Genomic DNA, 15,176 nt, shown 5'->3' with positions numbered 1-15,176 from the left:
AGCAGCGAAGCGGGGCTGGAGAGCGGGGACCCCACCGAGGGGGTGGAGACCCCCGGGGGGGCGGATGGGGACCCCGGGGGGCGGTGAGGACCCCCGGGGGGTTGAGGACCCCCCAGGAGGGTGGAGACCCCCCAGGGGGTGGGGATCCCCCAGGGGGATGGAGACCCCCCGGGAAGGTGGAGACCCCCCGGGGGGGTGGGGATCCCCCAGGGGGCTGGGGGCCGCTTGGGGTTCGGGGCAGAGGCGGCACCGGGGGACGTTTGCCCGCCGGCGTGGGGAGGCAGCGCTGCCTGCAGCCGGCATCTCCTGAAATCCCCAAGTCATCACCCCGGGCAGTTTGGAAGCCGGGTCCTTCCCAGGTGTCACCCGCACGCTGGGGCCAGGGGGAGCGCGGCCCCCGGGGGGACCCCCGAGGGGGATGGGGCCGGGGACGCGGAGGTCCAGGCGGCCGGCGTCGGAGCGGGGCCGCGCGCGTCCCGCCACGGGCTCTGGACCACGTCGTGGCCTTGGCTTTGCCCGAGACGCGGTGGGAGGAGGATCTCGGGGGGCTTCTCCCCTTACCGCTGCCGTCGCCCTGGCAGGTGGGGACGGGCGAGCGGGACGGGGTCGTTGCTGCCCCCCGCGTGACTTCTCGCCTTCTCCCCTCCGCCCCGCAGTGTTTCCCCTCTCCTGCGTGGCGCAGAGCTACGCCTGGGGCAAGGTCGGCCTGGAGAGCGAGGTGGCCAAGCTGCTGGCCAGCAGYGACCCCCTGGTCCGCATAGAGCCCGACCGGCCCTACGCCGAGGTGAGTGCCTGGCCCGCGGGTCCCTGCGGGCGCCGATGCCTGCTTTGGGCGCTCGGGAAGGGACGCGAATCCGCGGCCGGGGCCTCGCGCCCRTCGCGGTGGGAAGCAGGGCGTCAGCGCGGCGGAGGGGCAGCCCCAACCGCGCGCGGCCCGGCCCACGGCCCGTACCGGTGCCGAGCTCCTGGAGGCGCCCGCGGGGGCGGAAGCAGAGCGAAGGCGCTTTGGGGAGCCGGCGTGACTCAGCCGCTGAGGACACGGCCGGAGCGGGAGCTGCCTCGGCCCTCGGCTSGATCGATAGCGTCTGGGGCCAAATGACTCGGAGAAAAGCCAGCGGGTCCCTTCCCGCGCCCCTGCCGCCTTCCCGGCCACCGGGAGCTGGTTACTGACGGCGGCGTCTCCTCTGCCCGTCGCCAGCTCTGGATGGGCGCCCACCCCAAGGGCGACGCCGTGATCCGGGATAACCGCATCCCCCAGCAGACCTTGGGCCAGTGGATCGCGGATAACCCCGGGTGCCTGGGCGCCAAGGTGAAGGACACCTTCGATGGCCAGCTGCCTTTCCTCTTCAAAGTGCTCTCRGTCAACACAGCCCTCTCCATCCAGGCGCACCCCAACAAGGTAGGAAGAGCTTTGGAAACCCTCCCGCCTTCCCGCGGGAGCGCCGGGCTCCCGGCTGGGTGCCCCGGGAGCACGTACCCGGCTCCTGGCCAGCGCCCACTCCCGTGCTGCGTGGCCGGGGGCTCGGAGGAGGACGCGTGCTCCTGCTGGGCTGGGTTCCCTGGTCCGGATCGGGTCGCGGGGTGAGTGCCCCGGGGTCCCTGCCGGCCGCGCTCTTCGCTCTGGCCCCTCGCGGCTCGGTTGGGGCTGCCAGCGCTCGGCCCCACGCGCGCCGTGCCAGCCCGGCTGGGGTCGGGGCGCCTCGCTCCGCGTTGTCTCTCCCAGAGCCTGCCTCCGGCCGAGCCTGCTGGCGGGGAGGGGGGGACACGTGGGGTGACTGACGGTGGGGAGGTCACCTGGCTCCTCTGCCCCTTTCCAGGAGCTCGCGGCGAAGCTGCACGCCCAGTTCCCCGAGCACTACCCGGACGCCAACCACAAGCCAGAAATGGCCATCGCGCTGACCCCCTTTGAGGGCTTGTGCGGTTTCCGGCCYGTCGAGGAGATCGTGTCCTTCCTCCAGAGTAAGGGACGGCTGCAGCGGGGGGACGCCGAGGGGGGAGCCGCGCCCCAGCTCGCCCGAGAGCTGAGAGGCTGCCTGTAAAGCGGCTGYGTCGCCCTTGTTGGCACCTTTCCTCCCTCTCGCTGGCTCCAAGCCTGCGGCAGGAGCGGGGCGCCGGAGCGTCCCGTGGTTGGGGAATGCCGCGGTGATTCCCTGGGACACGGTGCCTGGCTGCTCGTGGCTAAGGACGGCCCGGGCCGGGGGACGTGGGGCGCTGCGGCCCACGCGCTAAGCTGCTCCGTCCTCGCAGCCGTCCCCGAGCTGCGGGCGCTGATCGGCGACGTGGCCGCGGAGCAGCTGGAGCGCAGCGTGAGCGACGACCCGCGCGGCGTGTCGGCCGCCCTGCGCGTCTGCTTCACCCGCATGATGAAGAGCGAGAAGAAGTTCTTCGTGGACCAGCTGAACATGCTGGTGAAGAGGATTTCCCAGGAAGGTTGGTTCTCTCCCCGGTAAAGAGCGYGGCGCCGGGGCTGGGGGAGAAGCAGCAGGACTGAGTTCCCCCGGTCCTAGAGGCAGGAACGTCCCGGTCGGCGGCCAGCTGGGCAGAGGCCGCGTGGGGACACAGCTCCTGGAGCGCCAGGCTGTCCTTGCTCTCCTCGGCTGGCCGCCTGCCAGGCGAGGACGCAGCAGCGCGCGGCTCCCCTTGCCGCTGCCGGTCCCGGGGGCCGCGGGATGGCTCTCAGGAAGGGGCCGTGGGGACAGGGACGGAGCTGCAGCGCTCCGAGGCGGACGCTCGCGGCTTGCAGCTGCTGCCAGGCCGGGAGGGTCCGAGGGCACGGGCAGCGCCAGCTCGCGTGGCGGGAACGGCGGAGCTCCCGCTCCGAGCCGGGCTCTGGCCCGGAGGTAACGCTCCAGCCTGGGGCCGGTGCTGGTGGGCTCCGGTCCCGGCTGCTCCGCGGCTTACCCAGTAAAAATAAACYGGAGGGAGCTGCCAGCCGAGGCTGGCGAGAGACCTGCGCATTTATAGCCAGGGTGTAACTGGGAGAGCACGCGGAGCATTGCTCCGGCCGCCCTCGGAGGCTCCCGGGGCGCTGCCCGCCCCTCGGGCCCCGGCGCTTGTGGGGCGCGGGGAGGGGGGGTGAAGCGAGCGGAGCAGAGGCACGCCGCGTGCCCCGGGCCCCCGCCGGCCGCCCGGCACGTCCTCCCGCCGCGGGGCGGCGTTCGGAGGGAGCCTGCTGCGAAAGCCGCCCCGGCGCGGGCCCGGCCGCCTGCCCCAGCGGTGCTGCGGGGCAGGCCGTGCTCGGAGGGGGCTGCGAGCCCGCCGGGGCAGCGCTCCGGGAGAGCTGCCCGCTCTGCGAGGGGACTGGAAGCAGGCTCGGGCGCCGCGGTCAGAGCGCGCGTGGGGCGGGGAGGAGGGCACGGCGCTGCCCTAGACGTGCCTCCCCTGGCGTTAGGGGCCCCCTGGGGTGGTGGCTGGCGGTCACGGTCCACCTCTCKCCCTCTGCGCGTGGGGTCGGGCCCYGGAGCGATGTACGCCAAGGACAGGGGCTAGTTCTGGCCTGCAAACGCTTTTTCCTGCACCCGCCCCCAGCAGGGACGGGGCAGGGGGAAGGGGGTTAGGATAGAGGGGGCACGGGGAGCCCCGCAGCCCGGCCCCCCGCGGGAGGACGCTGCTGGGCAGCGCTAGGGAGCCGGGCTGCAGGGCTGCCGCTGAGCTGAGCTCCGCTCCTGGGCTCTCCCTGCCGCAGCTGCCGACGGGAAGGACACGGCGGGCAGCAACGGGGACCTGCTGCTGCGGCTGCACTCCCAGTACCCCGGCGACATCGGCTGCTTCACCATTTACTTCCTCAACCTGGTGAGGCTGGAGCCGGGGGAGGCTATGTTCCTGGGCGCCAACGAGCCGCACGCCTACCTGCACGGAGGTGAGCCCGGCGCGCCCCGCGCTCGCGCTGGCAAGAGGCGTCCCGAGGCCCCCCGCCGCTCGTGGGTCGGCAGGGGGAGAGCCGCGGCGTTGCCCGGGCTCGGGTGCCCCGGGGACGGGCCGGAGCGGGGCCCTCGGAGCAGGAGGCCGYGCGGATGGCGAGGGCCCGCCGGGTTCGCTCACCGCGCGGCCTCCTCCCCGCAGACTGCGTCGAGTGCATGGCCTGTTCGGACAACACCGTGCGAGCCGGGCTCACCCCCAAGTTCATCGACGTGCTCACCTTGTGCGAGATGCTCAACTACACGCCGGCACCCAGCAGCTCCAAGATCTTCCCTGCCACGCAGAGCCAGCTCGATCCCAGCGTCTACCTCTACGACCCGCCCGTGCCGGACTTCACGCTCATGAGGATAGAGGTGAGCGCGGCGGCGCAGCAGCGGGGCGGCCGGGGGGAAGCCRGGCCGGGCCGGGCGGCGTTACGGAGGTGTTTGTGCTCCAGCAGCGCAGCTTGCAGACTGTGTCGGCAGCGGCTGGGTGGAACGGGCCTGAGAGAGACCCGGATGGCTCGGGAAACTCCGCTTGCCTGTGCGGCAGCTGGGGGCCAGGGAAACGGGGCAAACTGGCTCTGCCAGGAGCTTAATCCTGGCTGGGGGGATTCTAGTAGCGGTGCTCCAGGGTGGTGTGTGCAGGAGACATCACCTGATCCAAGGGAAGCTCGCTGGAAACTCGCGTCCTTCCTACCTTGCCAGTTAGAGCTGGAAAGGATTATCGGGTTCCTCCAAAACGGCCCACTCGGAGCTGAAAAACAGGCTGCCCCGTGATGCTGCGTAGAGRTCCCAGAGCGTGTGGCTAGGTGATGGTCCAGCGTCCGGCGCACAACCAGCYGGTCTGCCCCGGTGGCCTCTTGGGTCACCTTCTGCCTGTCTCCACTCCAGAGCTGCTGTCTGCTTCCTGCTGCGTTTCCTGCTTGGCCTTTGTAAAACCAGCCTGCTCTGGGGACACGAGGGCCACCGGCTTTCCTGCCTCTTGCCTATGCTGTCTGTGCTCAGTAGATCTCGGCAACACTTGTAGCCTGGGGTTTAGTGGGCGTCTTCTGCTAACCTGTGATCTGAGGGCTCCTGAGCTGCCTGGTCTTAGGGTGCTACAGGCATCACGCGAGAGCGGCAAACTCCCTCCAGCTCTCTGAAAGGGAGAAAAGCTGCAGGAGGAGTTTCAAGCCACAGTGACTGTTTTCATTGCAGATTCCTTCCTCTATCAAGCTGTACCTCGTCTCTGCTGTGGACTCTGCTAGCATCTTGCTGGTGATCCAAGGAACGGCTGTAGGTACCTCCACAGCCGCAGCGTCCGAAATGACCCTGCGTCGTGGCTCTGTGCTGTTCATCTCTGCCAACGAGAGCATCTCCCTCCACCTCTCCTCACCAGAAGGGATGCTGCTCTTCCGGGCCTGCTGCCTCCTCTGAGTGGGGACCCCAGGACACCCCCTCTGCAGTGGCTCCACTTTAGAGTAGATAGAAACTGGCCTGGGCAAAGTAGGCTTGCCAGGTTGGGTGTTAGCTTGAAAGTCGCCCCTTAGTCCACTATTAAACCCAAAGTAACTCGCACTCAATTTGTACAAAAAGCAATGTCACACTCACCCTCTGGCTTCTGAATCGACTCCTTGATCACGGCCCAGAGCAAAGGGGGGAGGAAGAACCTCTCCCTTCGTAGCTTTGTAACCACATCCCCGCGTGCGTGGGATGGGGGTGTCCCCCTAGCATCCCACCCCACAGAGCCCGTACTCACCAGTGCTGCTAATGCCATATGGCAACATTTTTTTTCCCCTCCCTCTTGCTGAAAAGCAGCAGGGAGGCGTGAGACCTGTGCCCTCCATCTCACGAGAAGTCCTTACCTGGTGCTGGAGAGCAGCGCYGCTGCCCGTCTCGTAGGGACGTTCTGCTGCTTGCCCGTGCAAATGTGATGCTGAGGTTTTCTCCTGGGTGGGGAGAAGAGAGCTGGGGCTGCCGTGGGGCTTAGTTAGACCAGACTTCATCCAAAGCGCTTCGGGGGGCTGCAGGCAGGGAGAGGGGCTTGGCTGGCCTTGGGGAACGTTTATTTGCTGTCCCTCTGTACTGCACGTCACTGCCTATTGCTGACAGCTAACTGTGAAACGCCTAATTCTCATCTAAAGCGGGAGGTGCGATCGCATCTGGCACCTCCCGGCTCTCGCCAGCACCCAGGCGTGTTGTGCAGGGCTGGACSAAGGCAGCCCGGGGGGCAGATCTGGGGAGGGGCACGCGCCTGGGTGTTTGGTGTGCTCACCGTGCCTGATCGTTCGTAGGCAGCCACGTAAGCTGTGCCCTCCCTTCCCCGTGTGTGGAAGGGAAAAGGCACAGCCTTACTTCACAGGGTGGTGCGAAGCTGAATGTTTGGAGATCCTCAAGTGAACCGGTGCTAAGAATAAAGTGGTAACTTTGTCCTGAGTCACAGGGAAGCTTCGTGTACCGAGCGGCCAGAGAAAGGGGCCGAGCCACGGTGTCTGCCCGCTAGAGCCACGGGCGTAGAAGGGATCCGATGAAGCCATAGGAAAACTCACTTCTGCCGTGAAAGCGGGTGAGCGCTGAGGCAGGAGCAGAGCGCGGCCGTCCTCGCTCTCGGCCTGCGCCGTCCCCTCCGCAGCGGGGAGCGGCCTGCCTTCCTGCCCCTGCCTCGGGCCGGAGGGCAGGGAGCCCCGCGCAGGCGCCTTCCAGCCCAGCGAGGTGCAGCGCTGCGCAAGGTCGTTTGGCTCTGCGAAAGCAGCTCCCGGAGGRGAAGAGGAGAGTGTGGGCAGTGGCAGCCTGTGCCTGCCCTCCCCTGGCTCAGGCTGGCACCCTGAGGAGGCAGGTGGGGCTGAAGGTGGAAGTGACCTACCCAGCCCTCTGCTCCGTGCTGCCCACCCTGCTTCACCCTCCGCGGTGCTATAAATTGCACAGCTGGGGGCAAGGTGTGACATGACAGCTCTGCACTGTCACAGGACACCAAAGCAACGGCTGTAAAAAGGAAAACTGGATCGCTGGGAGGGGGTGCTCTCCTCCCTGCTCTGGAAACCTCCCCTCTCTGCCCTGGCTCTCCCACCCTGGCTGCAATGGGAAAGGGGAGCCGAGGAAAGACCCAGCCCGAGTCCTGGGCTGCTGGGTCGCAGCTCAGGCTTCACCCTCCCTGCTCAGCGGGGGCCAGAGCAGCTTAAAGCTGCAGCTGGTTTGAGTGAACCAGTTCTTTATAACTGCTAGCCAGGACCCTTTCATTCCTGCAGCTCCTAGCCAGAGTAATAACACATGCTTTGAGTAACAAGCTCCAGTTTATTAAGTGCATCCTTCAGCAAGGAATATACAAAAACCAGTTCAGTTCTCTATACATCAAGTATTTAAACAAGGTTTCTTTATAAGAAGCTGATTGTCCTCTACAGAGTACAGCTGGACCATGATTTAAGGCAGCTTTTTAAACATACCAGATAGACTCCCCAGACTACTCTTGCCTGAAAATCACACATAAAATGACTGACCTGGGCACAGCTGATACTGAGAGGGTCTGTGCTGCAGCACGCATTGGAGCCACAACTCCCTCCTACTGCCTTGGGAGCTCCCCAGCTTTAAAGCAGGTTTGGGAAGAACTGGAACAAGCTATGAGCTAAAACCAGACTGACCAGGAAGTCGATTCCCCTGCCACGGATTGCTGAGATTAAGGTCCTGAGGTGCAGCAGGTGAGCACAGTGTTTTCCAGCTTCCTGCTTCAATGAAGTGAAGGCAAGTCAGAGGTTAAACACGAAAAAGGACTCAACCCCCAAAACACACACCCTACTCATGAGCTGCACGGCCCCATCATAGGACTCCTCTGTGCCAGCAAGAAAATATCCTTTGTAAGCCCTTCCCTTGTGCCATATTAGCATGCTGACCACAACACGTTTCTGCTTGCTACATGCTACAGTAAGGCAGCAGGTTTCTGCATTGAAAACCCGAATCAGCTGGAGTCCAAGCACTCTGTACAACGCTGTCCTTTTCTGCCCCCGAAGCAGCCTGCAGCCCTTGAAGAGGGCTGCCCTGTAAAGAAGGGAATGTAAAGAGAAGGTCGAGCTTGGCCTCACTGCTCTGGGGCAGCAGCTGGGAAGGTGCCCAAGGGAAAAAAAATACAAATCACTTCATTAATACAGTACATGGACTTCATCAGGCAAGGACAGAACCATCAGCAGCAGATGGGGCCATGTGCCAGGCAGGCTGTCAGCAGCACAACACGCTGCTCTCAAGCCCTTCCCTTAAGCCAAGATGCAGCAGTGGCTGCCACTGTAGTGTTACTGCAATAGGTGAGCAACCCCCCAGGCTGTCCCCACTTCGAATCCTCGCCTCTGCTGTCCTCAGATCCACGACCCTGAACAGCAGCGATACAGGCAGACAAGTGTTCCTCACGATGGACACCACACTGTGGACACAAAGACCTGGGGGCTACAGCCTACTGCTGCTAACAAAGAAAAACAAACAAACAAACAAACAAAAAAACCCAGATCTGCAGAGATATTGCACAGCTTCATCCCTTTCTGTATCTAACAAGAAAGAAAAAACATATATTCCAGCACAAAGCAGGCAGACCTTGACATCAGCCCTGGTCACTCTCCTCCGCGACACAGACGCACCACAACGAACAACTGCTCGTGTCTGAGGGAGAACCTGGCCAAGCAGAGCCATTTCAACATCTACGTTCATCCTGGCGGGACAAGGAAACAAATAGTAGAAACAGYGCAGACAGCGAGTGCTGAAGGACATTACAGTGAAGTTGAGTTGTTTAAAATTTGACTTTTTATGGACAGAAGGAAGACCATAGCAAGCTGTGTCCTCATAAGGGTCAGCAATCTGTGGCTTGGGAGCACTCTGGATGCTTGCTCCAGCATCATGAGTGATCCAGAACAGCATCAGCAGCAGCCTCCCAGTGCTCCTATCAAAGAGTAGGACGGATGCACTCTCAGAGGTGCATCTGTTGCGCTGATCTGACAGCAACAATGTGAGTAAGCAGAGAATAAATAAATATCCCAAAGAGAGTTTTAGGAAAACTCAACAGACTGAAGTTACATCTCTGTTCTGGAGTCTGCCTTCCCATGGTCACAGCTGGCCCTGGACTCCCTYAGACTCCTGAGTAAGTAGAGAGAAGTGATGGCTTTGGAGAGCACAGAGATCCCAGCAGAGTTACTCCAATACCATGTACTAGCRGTCCAGTCAGACTGCCATTGAATCAAGCACGTAACTGGTCCCTCCAAGATGTGGAAAGCAGGGAAGTTCTCAGCAGACAATGCAGTAACTTCTGGTGTGTGTAACAAACGTGAATGCTTAAAGCTCTGGAGCCTGCCTCAATCTGCTCTACTTGGTTTCCTCTTATCTTCTTAGCATCCACCACTGCACTGTCCTCCCTCATCCTCCAGAGCAGTAATCTTTGGTTCAGATCGGCATGTCCAGGCTTTGGGAGAAGGAAAACCAGCAGCAATTACAGACAGCATTAAATGCACTAATTAGGCAGCTCTCCTCCAGTAGCACTTCCTGAGCACTCTGCTAGCCTTCGCTGACCTCTGTGGTTTGGCCTCATCCAGCCAGGGAGGAGAGGTAACTGCTGAGCATAAAATAAATAAATAGAAAAGGTTCCTTCAGTCCCCTCCACAAGGAAGGAAAGGGCCTGGCCACTGCCGCTGGGTGGGCTGGCAAGTCCTGCACATCAGCAGTTCAACCCCAGCACAAACACAAACTCTGAGTGAAGCAGGTCCAGGAAGGGGCAACTAATGCTTGCAGTCAAAGCTCCCGCTAAAAATAAACTCCAGAAGGACAAAGCTGGGGAGCTCCTCAAGGGCTAAAGCAACACACGCAGGCCAGCCAAGCCAGGGCAGTCAGCTCACAAGCAGCTTATTCTGGCATGGAATTTCACTCCTTTGCTCATCTGTCAGGCCCTGAGGTCCTGCTGCAAAGAGGTCTCTGGGGAGACACARGAGCCCTTCACGGCAGCACCCGCAGGCTGTGGTTCAGGGCAAATGCMGGATCCTAATTCCCAGGCATGACAGATTGAAAGGAGGAAAGAGCTGGCCAAGAAATCCAGCATGTGCCCACTGCTGCTGTCCATATTCCTGCTGCTCACCAGCATGAGCTCCACACGCTTTCCTTTTACACTCCTTGAGAAGGCCACCTGCTTTCTGCCTCTTTTCTCCCCACCTCTGCCAGCTAAGAGCTTCTCATGCCTGGCAAAGTAAAAAGTCCCATCCAAGCAGGCTAAACGTCGCTGTGCAATCTCTCTGTTATATTGCTATGTGTAACAAAAAGTAGTTTTGGGTTGGTCAGCAGCTGCTGCTCACCAAGAGCAGCAGCGCAGCAGTGTAGCAGCATTCAGTTTTTGAGTCACTGTCCCGGTGTGGGACACTGACACCCACAAACATCCCAAGGGACAAAGCGGAAAGTGCTGGCTTACGACCTGTTCTGCGAGCAGCGCCTACTGGATCACRCAGGAGAGAGAGTCTCTGAAGCAACACAGGCAACAAGAGGAGGCAACGGGTTTAGGGGGGATGAGATCCAGGTCTTCATCATCTGGAACCTCATCTAGATGGTACCCATCCTGCAGCAGCTGTCGGCTCAGATCCTGGTTCACCTGCTAGGCGGGGGCAGAGGAGACAGAGCTGTTAGAACGTGTCAGCACAGCAGGAAAACCTGAGCCAAAGCACTGGCCAGCACAGTGTAAACGCTCCTTGTGCTATATGACACCTGATCAACGCTCCAGGCCTGGTGCCTGTCAGTCAGCGTTACTTGTGTTCTCGTTAACGTGACCATGGCCGGACGCATACACCCTCATGTGACAGCTCAGAGGTGAAGAGAGGAAGAGGACTGAAGCACCAGCTGCCAGAGAGTGACTGAACAGRGCCACAGCCCAGCAGATTTTAGGTTAGTCAGTATGACCTTAAAAACTAGCTGGATTATTACAGTGATTAGATGCAGGGTTGTCCTCCAGAAGCTTGCAAACCTCCAACTGAAAGCAAAAAAATAGTTAAAACTCAGGTCCTAAGGCTAGCCTTATGCATTCCCACAGAAGGGAGGACTGGAAAAAAAAAGGAGGGGAAAGAAAAAGAGCATCATGTTCTCCCTTCAGGACCGCTACTAGCAGCTTCACACAACGAGAAGCACCACAGCCAGAGCAGAGAATACAAACAAAATATCAAAGATCTTTAGCTCTTGAGCTGCAGCACCCTGTACACAGCAGGACTGCAGCTGCAACTCCTTCCTCACAAACCGAGCTCATCTTTGGGGTCTGGAAGGAGATGATACTTTAGGCACAAAGGATGAAGCATATACAAATAGCACCAGCAGAAGGGAGCTTTGTGCATCTTTCTGCAGCCCAAATATTAAGCAGCAAAGGCAGCTGTTTGCAAGGCAGACTGATGAGCTTCAGTCAACCCTCCAGCTGAAGGGGGCACTCGCACAGCAAGAGGGGGTTTGGCAAGGCAATTGCCCCTTCCTCTTACTGCTAGGCCTGTGCCTGAGCAGAGCAGTGACAGTTCTGGGTTTATCACTGACACTGCTCTTCAGCACCCAAGACAGAGGGGCACACTTAATTCCACTCTCTGCGCAGAGCTCAGATGTGTAACCRGGGCATGGAAGCCTATAGGAACCATATGGTCAGATAGGAGTGAAACACCTCGACTTGCCTCAGCAGAAGAGTAGCCAGAGGAACATCTTGATTCCAGCTCCCCGTCACTAAGAGAAGAAGGCAACAGTCAGAGTGAGCCAGAGGTGCGGAGCGCGTAACACGGCTGCATCAGCTCTGAAAGCACAGGGCTACATGTCGGCTTGGCAGGGAAGCTGTCTTTACTTGGGCGACCAGACAAGGGAATCTCCAAACAAAGGGAGCTGACAGCACAATCCCAAAGGATTCAAAGGCAGAGTCATCTGTTAAATTTGGGACAATAGAAGTATTTCACTGCTCACAGGTGTCCAGTCCAATCAGTGATGCATCTCCTTGCTCTACAAGTGACAAGGCAAATCAATCACACAAAAGGTGAGGGATTTCTTTTTATCTGTAGATTTACAGATACCAGTAAACAGACTGCTTTTCAGGACACATCAGCTCCTTTGACTTGGCAGAGCCTCCTCAGCTCCCTTAGTCCCTTTCTCTTCAGCAAATCGCAGCACAGGGAAAGGCCACGACATTTTTCAAATCCATTAATCTCTTCCGTGCTGAGGACAGCATCAGCACGGGCTCAGATTCAATGCACAGTACACCATCAGCATCCTGTAAAAACACTTACCCAAAAGCACAAGCATGGGACATACCCAGAGCTCTCACCTGTCTGAATCGAGGGATACCAAGTGTTCGTCTGCTGTCTGGCTGAGAGCCGTGTAGCCCTTGTTAAATTTCACTGACCTGCAGAAAAGCAGACAAGTGAGCCCATAACACATACTTTACTGTGGAAAGGTAGTCACAGATCTGGCAGATTGAGGAAAGAGAGCAGAAATCCCTGTCCTAGAYGCCGGGCATGTCCTCTCCCATCCAAATGCTCAGCTATGCCTCCCTCACCAGACACCCTCCAGGCGCACCACCGGCTCAGAATCAACTCCACCTCTAAGCTCTCTGCTCAGGCCACCTGCTCAGGTCCTGGACCATCCTCAAGACAACGAGAAGAAATACAGACCCTAGTAGAACAATTCCCAGTTTCTGCACGCAGATCCATGACTGTGGTGCAGCCTTTCTCAGCCTTTTCTGCCTTGCAACTCCCTTATTCCAAAGCAGGTTTTTGACAGCCGGATGTTTACTGCAGTGGAAAGCACTCTTAGGGAGCAAGAATGAGTTTGGACTAGGTCACCACCCACCAGCTACATCATCATAACCAAGCCCCAAGGCAGCTCTTGCCTGCCCCAAGCAGCATGTATTTTGTTGGCTTCCCCATCTCCCTTGAGACTCAGCTTACCTGACAGTCAAGGCCAGCTACAAAACACAGTCGTTCCTGCTCCTAGACTGTCAGTCGCTGACCCAGCGTAACTAGCAGCATGTCAGTCAGGCGCAAACACCGTTGGTCTGTGTCRTTTCTATACGTTATGAAAACTGAAGAGGACTCAACTTCAGGGGAGATTGCAGGGAGGATGGGGAGTGATATAAAGTTATCTTTGCTTTTAGCACACCAATGCCTCGCAAAAGCCCTGTCAAGGGACGTTTCTGAAGCATCTCCTGTTCACACAGAGAGGACGCAGCCAGGGCAGCACCAATCCGCTCAGCCCTGATCTGGAGTGTAGGTGCTGCTGCTGACTGGTCTACAGGGCTTTCGCTTACTGCGTACCTGGGTCAGATCAGAACCAGCCGCCTGCAGAACAAGGTCCTGAACTCTGTTCTTCACCCTCCAAATTGCCCAGTTTCACAAACGCATGTAAAAGTACATCTCGGTAAAAGTAAGAGAAAACAGGATCAGACCTTTTAGCTGCTGGCTTCRGTGGGTGCAGAGCGGTTCCCCCCAGCAGGCCTTGCCTTCGCAGCACTGCCTTCGCCAGCTCTCGCTGCCGCTCTGAAAACCAAACAAGGGGTCAGAGCCGCAGGTACCCGCGGTCCTTCCGGAGGCACTGCAGGGCATGCCTCAGGAGAGCACGGCTGCCTTGCAGCGCCCTTCACGGGCAATTCCAGACTTCAGTTCCACCGTGTCTATTCCTATCACTCTGACAGACTGAAAGCAGCAGTTGATCCTGCTGCCCATATGTACAGACTGCACACAGCAGGGCTGGTGTGAGCTTAATTTAAAGGCACTCGGATTCCATCCTAACTCTTTCTGCTCCAGCACTGACCACCAAACTGGAAAAAAAAATTACAAAAGCACCTAATGTAACAACAGAAGCATATCAGCTAGCATGAAAATTTATCCCACCTTCAAACACTTCCTGGTACAAAAGCTACTGTCTTTTATACCAAGCCTGAGAGCATTTCAGACTGGGAGAGGTCAATTTTGCCAGCAGCAGCCCGCTGGGGACATTCCCCAACACCAGCCCAAAGGGTKCCTCCTGCCTCCACAAGGCAGCCTCTGCAAGGGGCAGGGATCACCATCAACTGCTTCTGCTTAAAAACACATCTTAAGTCATTACTGAAATAGAATAAAGCATCCCACGGAGGTCTGGGGACTGAGGGTTTTGTCTGCAGAAGAGGCAAGGGACAGGCATCGCCAGCTGCCGCTCTGCCTCGGGCATGAGCTACTCCACGCAGCAGGCACGCAGCTCCGGATGAACCGAAACCCATTTTAAGTCAGCAGATGCTTTGGGGAGACAACGTCTGCCAAGACCCAGGTTCGTTTCACCATATGGCCAAGGAATAACGATGCTTCCAGTCAACGAGGACCAGGGCGAGGACCGTGCCGCGAGCCCGAGGTGAGAGGCCTGCCCAGTCTCAGCAGCGTCCCGGCGGCCACGCAGACCCTCACTTACGCAGTTTGGCATGTACGGAGGGSGGCTTGCTCATGATGTACGGTCCCCTTTTCTCCACCGCATCCGTCTGCCTGCTCATCCTCTTGCTTTCCGTTCGAATCGGCTGAAAACGAAAAGAAGTAAACTTAGCAGCTCCTCTCCACAAGGACATAGCAAACGAGTCATCTCAAAGAGCATCTGGCCTTGGTTACTCTTCAGCACCCTTAAATGCGCTGTCAAAGGCCGACACGGCAGCCTTCCCTCCCGCCAGCTCAGGAGCGCTGGGAGGGGCAGGCTGTGGCTGCGGCTGCTGCCGAATGCAGGAGAAAGAATAAGCAGATCTACTGGCAGGTGAAGGGATTACTTGGAAACACTGAYGCTAAATTAAAGGCACACGTGGTGACTGTCAATTCCTTTGCAAGCCTGTCTCCGGCAACAAAAACCCAGCGGAAGATGGGATGGAAGAAATTCAGCTGTTACGTTGTCAGGGTCAACGAAAAAATAGGGATATTTTATTTGAACCCGCAGGTTTTGAGCCTTCCAAGCTGCTCCCCACGCAGTAAGATTTCCGCATAAAAACGCGTCGTTAAAATGAAAGCGGAGTCCAACAGCCGTGTTTCAAAGTTGGGTTTTTGGGAAAAGCCTCCCCCCRCCAACCGCATTTATCAGCAGGAAGCTACGGCGCTGCTGCACGTTACAGATCTCTCTGAGTGCAACGGCTAGCGACGCGAGCGGAGGGCCAGGGTCAACCGCGCGTGCAGCGGAGGCACAGCCGCCGCCACCGCCGCCGCCACCACCACTGCCACCGCCGCCACCGCCACCGCGCAAGGCTGCCGGCAGCCACGCGGGCAGCAAGGACTGCAGGCGGCTCCGCGCAGGGGCACCGGCCCCCACACACCCCACGGACACGCCCCC

At 59.2% G+C, this 15,176-nt stretch overlaps 2 protein-coding genes across 3 annotated transcripts; one reads left to right on the top strand and one right to left on the bottom strand.

The window, feature by feature from the left end:
- Nucleotides 1-64: 64 nt before the first annotated feature.
- Nucleotides 65-6,308, top strand: MPI (mannose phosphate isomerase). The gene is made up of 8 exons (XM_085304020.1): nt 65-83; nt 657-784; nt 1,199-1,399; nt 1,818-1,959; nt 2,248-2,430; nt 3,686-3,859; nt 4,063-4,271; nt 5,097-6,308. The coding sequence occupies exons 1-8, from the start codon at nt 65-67 to the stop codon at nt 5,313-5,315; spliced, it is 1,275 nt and encodes a 424-aa protein (XP_085160146.1). The 3' UTR covers nt 5,316-6,308.
- Nucleotides 6,309-7,149: 841 nt separating this feature from the next.
- Nucleotides 7,150-14,380, bottom strand: FAM219B (family with sequence similarity 219 member B). 2 transcript variants are annotated; one of them, XM_085303973.1, is made up of 5 exons: nt 14,283-14,380; nt 13,288-13,378; nt 12,169-12,246; nt 11,531-11,579; nt 7,150-10,482 (listed from the first exon to the last, which is right to left on the bottom strand). In XM_085303973.1, the coding sequence occupies exons 1-5, from the start codon at nt 14,359-14,361 to the stop codon at nt 10,324-10,326; spliced, it is 456 nt and encodes a 151-aa protein (XP_085160099.1). In that variant the 5' UTR covers nt 14,362-14,380; the 3' UTR covers nt 7,150-10,323. The 2 variants fall into 2 exon arrangements, with proteins under 2 accessions (XP_085160099.1, XP_085160100.1); XM_085303974.1 differs by having other exon boundaries at nt 7,150-10,479.
- Between the last annotated feature and the right edge of the window lie 796 nt (nt 14,381-15,176).

This window comes from Rhea americana, unplaced genomic scaffold (assembly GCF_003343005.1).
Source record: "Rhea americana isolate MKP2758 unplaced genomic scaffold, rheAme1 scaffold_201, whole genome shotgun sequence".
Lineage (NCBI taxonomy): Eukaryota > Metazoa > Chordata > Aves > Rheiformes > Rheidae > Rhea > Rhea americana.
The sequence above is the reverse complement of the archived record's forward strand: the minus strand, read 5'-3'. Positions and strand labels throughout refer to the sequence as shown.